This window comes from Pristis pectinata, chromosome 35 (genome assembly GCF_009764475.1).
Source record: "Pristis pectinata isolate sPriPec2 chromosome 35, sPriPec2.1.pri, whole genome shotgun sequence".
NCBI classification, from domain to species: Eukaryota; Metazoa; Chordata; class Chondrichthyes; order Rhinopristiformes; family Pristidae; genus Pristis; species Pristis pectinata.
In genome coordinates, this window is record NC_067439.1 from 13,703,978 (window position 1) to 13,711,796 (window position 7,819).

At 43.7% G+C, this 7,819-nt stretch overlaps 1 protein-coding gene across 1 annotated transcript; it reads right to left on the reverse strand.

Annotated features, from left to right (window-relative positions):
- Positions 1 to 640: 640 nt before the first annotated feature.
- Positions 641 to 6,216, reverse strand: LOC127586263 (olfactomedin-4-like). The gene is made up of 5 exons (XM_052044069.1): positions 6,157 to 6,216; positions 4,977 to 5,129; positions 4,009 to 4,218; positions 3,198 to 3,348; positions 641 to 1,443 (listed from the first exon to the last, which is right to left on the reverse strand). The coding sequence occupies exons 1-5, from the start codon at positions 6,214 to 6,216 to the stop codon at positions 641 to 643; spliced, it is 1,377 nt and encodes a 458-aa protein (XP_051900029.1).
- Positions 6,217 to 7,819: the final 1,603 nt, after the last annotated feature.

Consider the following 7,819-nt stretch of genomic DNA (forward strand, 5'->3'; position numbering starts at 1 on the left):
ATCTCCACATCAAGATATTGAATTACATCTGATAATTAGTGATAAACAGTGACAGATTCAGAAATGAATTAAGACCTCCACCAGGATTGAGTTTCTGACCATCTCCCCACAACTCAAGCAGGAATTGGGTATTTAGTGAGCTGATGTGACCACTAGCATGAAGCCAACCAGCTTCATGTTGACTTTACCACCTGCCCAGTAGATTAAACTTACATTGGATAGAAGGTCAGTGGAATTGCATCACCAGCTGCAGTGTAATCTTGACACTGTAGTCATTGAAACCCATAAGCTGTAGGAGCAGTAGCCTCCTGCAGGAGCACTATCCCTGCAGTCAAACAGTCACAGCACTAATTGGGTTGAATTAAACATCCTCACTATGGTCTGGACACAGGACGTTTAATCAGACCTTGGATGATGTAGAATTAATGTACAGAATTAATCAGACTTTGGATGATGCAGGGTGATTTTAGTTTTCAGGACCATTGGTTTTGCTGTTTAAACTTTGAAGTTAACTTGGAGATTAAATGTGACCTGACCTTCAGCCACAGAAATTAAAATTTGGTCCCTGATTTCCCCGTGATTCCCAGCCTCAGCTGATCAGTTTGCGAATGCTTGATTGATATTTTGCTTCAATTGATGATTATTGATCAGGTTGAAATATCACATCATAAGTCAGCTGGTAGCCATCATTGAAGACGTACAGCTTGTGATCGGAGGGGTTGTAGCTGACGCTCTGTATTGTCTCCATCACTTTATCCATCTTTATAGCAACCCTACCTTCCACACCAGTCCTGGTATCAAACGTATAGAAAATCTCCTCCTGTTTTGTGCTCACTGGTTTAATCGCATACAACACCCCACAGATCATGAAGGCGTTGGTCACACCAGGTTTGAACTGTTTAGTGACCCATGTCCTCTCCACAGTGAATAAGGTTGTGTTAATCTTACTAATAACCATATTCCCAGCATTTTGTTCAGTGGAGTAAATGACCCATAGACCAGTTTCATCCACAGAAAAGTCCATGTCCTGGTAATTAACACTCTGATAAGAGAACCTATTATTGTAGGCTGCGTTGGTCAGTGTCCATTTCTCGATAGTCCCTGTGTCTACATTAAACCTGCACATTTGCCTACTGTTGTAACAGTTGTAATACAAGGAGTTGTTGTATAAAACCATCCCGCTTCCCTGCGCTTTATCGTAATAACCAAATGTTTTGCTAATTCCATTTTTGTAGAGCAGTAAATCATCGTATGAAGGATGCAGTCGGAAGGTGGCAAATTCTCGTTCATTGCTGCTTGGCATCACAAAATACAGTTCCTTTTTAGTGGACACGGGAGTGGGATCTTTGCCCCACGCTCCATATCTGTAACTCGATCCCAACCAGTTCAGCTGTGTCACGAAAGGCTCTGTTATATTGATGAGACCATCATGTTTGCAGCTCCCTGTCAATAAATAGAAATAGAATTATACAGTAATCACTCTTATTTTACATGCATTATTCCTGCCTGTAGCCAGAGACTGGATTTTCCCTCATTTGGTTTTCCTGGGTGAAGTGAATTGAACTGAATTGAATTGGTTTCTTGTTCTCATGACATGGAGTCACAGAGTCATACAACACGGAAACAGGCCCTTCAGCCCAACCGGTCCATGCCGATTAAGATGCCCATCCAAGCTAGTCCCATTTGCATGCATTTGGTCCATGTCCTTTCCTATCCATGTTCCTGTCCAACTGTTGTTTAAAAGTCATTATTGGATCTGCTTCACCACTTCATCTGGCAGCTCATTCCATATACGCATCACTCTCTGTGTAAATAAGCTGTCCCTCAAGTTCCTATTAAATCTTTCCCCTCTCACCTTAAAGCTTTGCCACGTTAAACTTGTTGGATCTGTTTGTTTCACATTAGCCTCATTCTGGAACTCAGGTGCTGTTGAGACGGTGTCAGATTCAAAGCAGACACGAGCCTTACCAAAAGAACCTTGTCTACCCCTTGCGGAACACTGGACAGAATGATATGCAACAGACATTCTGTGCTCACCAACTAATACCTTACTAGAGGCGATAGCAGCTGATTTTAGAAACAATTTTAAAAACAAGTTGAACAGGTTCTTGATGGTGAGGAACCTACAGAGCAACAGACACAAACTGGACCGTGGGACTGAGCGTGAGGGGTCTTTTGGAAACTAAAGGCCTCCTGTGCTGTGGGCTATGGTCCCATAATCTGGTCGCCTGCCATTGTTTTCTGTTCAATTGTTTGATGGCCGTCAGTTCTCAGGTCTTGTAGATCTTTTTCTAACCTTCTCCCCTCATGACTTGGAAAAGTTGATTGGTGGCAGGAGAAAGTAGTCAAAGAACGGGATGAATGAGAAGAGAGAGAGAGAGGTGGGAGCGGGGGGGAGAGAGAGAGAGACAGAGAGAGTGTGAAAGGGACAGGGAGAGAGAGAAAGAGAGAGGGTGCAGCGATGGGGGGGGAGAGAGATGGAGAAAACAGTGGACAGAGAGAGAAACAAAATAGAGATCTTGGTATGGACAGAGAGAGAGTGAGAGAAGGAGAGAGGAAGAGAGAATAAAAAAGTTAAAGTGAGAACAGGCAACAGAGAAACCTAAAGAGGAAGGGAATGAGAAAGAGAGAGAAAGAGAGAGAGAGAGAGGTGGGAAGAGAGATAAAGAGGGAGAGAGAGAGAGAGAGAGGTGGGAAGAGAGATAAAGAGGGAGAGGGAGAGAGGGAGAGAGAGAGAGAGAAAGAGAGAGAGAGAGGTGGGAAGAGAGATAAAGAGGGAGAGGGAGAGAGGGAGAGAGAGAGAGAGAGAGAGAACTTGGATGGAGAGCATGAGAAGAGAGAGCACAGGGGGAAAACCTGAGAGGAACATAGAGAGAAAGAGGAGGCAGCAGACAGAAGGGAAACAACAATCAGACAGAGACATTGAAGAGAAGGAAATGCCTGCGGCCTGGAGGAGCAGTCAGAGGTTCATGGGGGAGGACACTGACACCAACTTCCAACCAGCTCCTTTCATGCGATCCCAGGGGATAAACCGTGTTATTCACCCACAGTGCAGGTGACTGCCAACACCTTGCAATAACATTTATGGCTGTCAGTGATATCTCTGTGCTACACTCAGTAAAGGGCTTCGGACCCAGGTGGTGGCTGCCCTCCCCCTCCCCGTCAGTGAGCTGCCGTAAGGTTGATCAGTAACTGACCGTAATCAATGGGCGGAGGGTTTGTTGCAGCCTGGTTCTTCTCGCACTCTGCCAGGCGCTCCTTCAGAGCCGTAATCTCCTTGCGGATCTGCAGGACGTTGTTCTTGTCGTACGATTCCAGCTGGCGGACGATGAGTGAAATGTTCTCGATCTGAAGCACAAGAATATGTCACAGGGAGGACCAGTTAGAAAGTAAACACAAATGATATAATTCACACCAACCGGTGCAGTGACAAGACCACTGAGATATGTCTTGTTCCAAACAGGAACTAAATCTCGAGTTATTGACCAAGATTTTCCAGTAAATTGCCAGCAGCTTCACAGGGACCCACTGGCATTTTCCTCACTGGTGCCAGGAATTCTTTTATGTTTTGAAACAATTCAGTTTTGGAAAAAAAAGATAATTCAATGGTTTGTTAAATTAATGTTAAATTAAATTTATGCTTTATGTTTGTAAAGTACTGTGCTGCTGCTGCAAAAAGCTAATTTTCATGGCACTTATACCCTGGGTATGTATGTCCCTGACTATAAACTTGAACGATTAATTTTTAGCACTTTTTAAATGACAGAAAACGTAGAATTATTTTTGAAAAACATTGATTTTTTTTCTTTCAAAAACAACACAGAGGATGTAGATTAGACCAGCATTTAAACACATTCGCATTTCTGAATGGGTTTACATGTGGTCTTGTCCCGGTGAAACCTCCAGTTTATCGTGATTGTATCAGTATTAACCAGCCCCCTTTCATCAATAATGAAACATTCACTGTAGACATGAGAAGAATTGAGTGTGTGAAGTGTCCCTTCTGACCTCTTTGTAAAGCTGCTCGATGATGGTGTTGCTTCCATTGATCGTGACCTTCAGCTGAGTGGTGAGCGACACCAGCTCTTGGATCTCCAGTTTAAGCAGCTCAAAGTCGAGCTGGGTGTAGGAGCCTCCTGTCTCGATGCTCTCCACTCGCTGTGTCAGATTCAGCAGCTTCACTGTGTGCATTGAGATAATCTGTGCGTATTGTTGCACCTGGACAGAGAAACACAGCAAACACACCTGGGTTACAGCCCCCTCCGGAGACAAAGGAACCATTTACATCCTAAAAGAAAAGGCCTGAATTTTGAGGTTGACTTTCATTTTAACCCAAAGCATTGTTGTAATGTGTAAGTACTGCTGTAGCAAGCAATTATTGTTGTAATGTGCAGTCATTTGTTGCAATGTGTAAATACTATTGTAACAAGCAACCATTATTGTAATGTTTAGCTGTTGTATTGTATAGATATTCTTGTAATGTGTAGCCATTGTTGTAATGTGTACAAAGTTGTAACAAGCAGCCATTGTTCTAATCCATAACCGTTGTAATGTGTAGTCATTGTTGCAATGTGTAAGTGCTGTTGTAGCAAGCAGCTATTGTTGTAATGTGTAGCCGTTGTTGTAATGTGTATCTCTTGTTGTAACGCATAGCTGTTGTTGAAATGTGTAGCTATTGTCGTAATGTGTCGGTACTGTTGTAATGTGCAACCATTGATGTAATTTGTAGCTCTTGTTGTAACGTGTAGCTATTGTTGTAATGTCTAGCTGTTGTAATGTGCTGGTACTGTTTGATGTGTAACCATTGCTATGTGGGAAACTGGGTTTTTGTGCTCAAGTCACTGGAGTAGGAATGTCCTATCAAGAAACGCGCCTACTGAAACATTGTGGAGCAGTCTGTTTCCAACTTTCATTGGTGTTATAGGGCACACACCAAGAAATTCCAATGGGAACGTACAGTAAATTAATTTCCATACCTTGCTGATTTCACTTTGGACACTGATACTGAGCTCCGTCGTTGTTGCTTCCAAATATTCCATTTTTTCCACTGGGAATGTGTCATCAGGCAATATCACTGTGCAGACACATACTCCTTCACTGTTAACTGTCCCATTGACAGCCTTGGGAATCTGTAACCACATCAACGTACCGTCAGTAACAGTGCAAATATTCTGCTGCTGCAGTTCCCAAGTAATTCTTACTGAGTTACATTAACACCTCCCCAGACAGTAACATTGGAACTAAAGCCTCAGCAACACCACAAATAGCAGATGGAGTAGTGACAGGTGGGGGCAAAGCCGGAGGGGCATTGAGCATTGATGAACTGTAAAACTCCAAGTGGGGCTTTTGGATTTGCCCCTGACTGGCTGATCGTATGTCACCTCTCAGTGTAGCTTGAGGTGATATTTTATAATTATTATTAAATGTAAGTTTTCAATCTGTTACTATTTAGTGCCCAGTTGTAAAATCAGTTTGGTTGGTGAATAGAATGCAGCTTATCACCTGGACTGAACAGCAACACTGACTGTCAGTAAGAAAACCTCAGGCAACATTCAGTCCTTTTAAAAGCATCCTGACTGGGCAATTCGAATGCTCACGAACATAAGAGGCTGCAGAGAGTGGTGGACTCAGCCCAATACATCACGGGCACATCCCTTCCCACCATTGGTGGTATCTGTAGGAGGGGCGGCCTCAAGAAGGCAACATCCATCGTCAAAGATCCCCATCATCCTGGCCATGCCATCTTCTCGCAGCTACCTTTGGGCAGGAGGTACAGAAACCTGAAGTTATCTGATCCCATCTGCCTGTGATGCTGCTGGAAGTGAGTTTTCCATTGCACCGGTGCACACGTGTACTTGCACATATGGCAATAAACTTGAGTTTGACTTTTTCTTTACCACAAGATGAATACTACAACATTGGAACATTAGAAGAGATAAAAGGTTTAGTCGTTTCCCACTGAGTGTCATGAGACCTCTCCTTCCAGCCATTCTGCACATAGTGTTACATTGACCAGAACACCAATGGAGATACATTCTGGAGGGAGTTGACTGCTCTGTCCACTGTTCAGTCACAGTGATCTACTCAAACACAGCAAGAACCGAGAGAGAAGGGACAAAGTCATTTCAATTAAATGAAAATTAGAAATAAACTCACAGAAATCTGAGCAGAGGGCTCCAGAACAGCCACAATCAGCAGCAGGAGCAATATCGTCATTATTCCTTCAACTTCACCTGCAAAAGGAATGATTTCAGGAAAGGTTAAATACCTGTCACACAGAAAACCACACAGAATGAGACCACTTAGCCCTTTTTGGCTCCTCCAATGCCATTTCTGCCAACAAACTTGATATTCAATCATTTTAGAATGTTCTGAGCGCAGAGAGGGGAATCAGTGAGAGAGAAGATAGCTTCTTCCTTTACCCATCTAAGACTAGAGGGGAACAATTTAAAGGGGTCCTGAGAGGCAACATCTTCACATAGAGAGGCTGTGGGTATATGGAACAAGCTGCTAGAGAAAGTTGTAGAGGTGGGGACAAGTTTTAAATGGCATTTGGACTGGTACATGGATAGGAAAAGTTTAGAGGCATATGGGTCATATGCAGGTAAATAGAACTAGATTAGTTAGGCAACTTGGTTGGCACGGACGGGTTTACCCAAAGGACCTGTATCTGTGCTGTATGACTCCATGGCTCTGTGACTCTAAGGCTGTGATTTACCAACCTGACAGCAGGTAAGGAGAGAACGCCAATCCTCTTGGATTGCTGACACCAAGAATAATAAGTGGTTCATCAGAGGGAGTCCTGGGCTATATAGGCACGAGACTGTGTGCATATCAGCACATTATCTCCCTCTGTTGTTACTGGTGCCATATGTTACCCGGATGGGTAAACTCAAACGGTGAGATCAAACACCAAGATCACCGATAAAGCATTAGCAAGTAACAGCTGCGCTCTCTGAACCCTGATAAAAGATTGCCTTTCAAAATGCAATTAATTAATTATTAATTCTTCCTGTGCATTTGTTCACTAGGCTTAATGTGAGAGGGCCAATGTTTTCAGCCAACATTCCAGATGGGGACCAACAGAAAGAAAAACAGATAAATGCAAAAATGTTGAAATCAATGGAGATTTTACGATCAAGATTTTAGGAGCAGCTTAGAGGGGAGGGAGTTCAGGAGGTGCTGGGGTTTAGAAACAGAACTCCAGAGCTTTGACCTTAATGGCTACAGGCATGGCAGCCCCTGACGTACCATCACTGGGGTTTCCCACACAGAGTTGGATTCAGTGGGAGCTGTTGTTCTGATTATTCCAAGATTTTGCAGCTGCCTGTGCTTGGCTTCACTGCTGCCACCTCGGGTGCCAACCCTCTTCAACACAAGCACTCTTCCAACTACCAGTGAGTGCTGCTGCTTTTGGAATGGCTGCCGCAGTGATGGGAGAGATGGAGTAGAGAGGTGAAGGTAATTGACAGGAGAAATTTCACTGGGCAAGAGATGCTCAGGGGCTTTAGAGGGGTTTGAGAGAGCATCGAACAATACAGCACAGTGCAAGCTCTTCGGCCCACAATGTTGTGCCGTCATTTTATCCTGCTCTAAGATCTATCTAACCCTTCCCTCCCCATAGCCCCCTATTTTTCTATCATTCATGTGTCTGTCTAAGAGTCTCTTAAATGTCCCTAATGTATCTGCCCCTACAACCTAATGTGGAATACTGCAGTGGTAGCAAATCCCACTGCTCCAATGTCTGCCCCAATGGGCTGAAGTTAAAGTAGATGAATTCTCCTCTTCTTGGGTGTGGAGCTTGGGTATGCATCTTAAT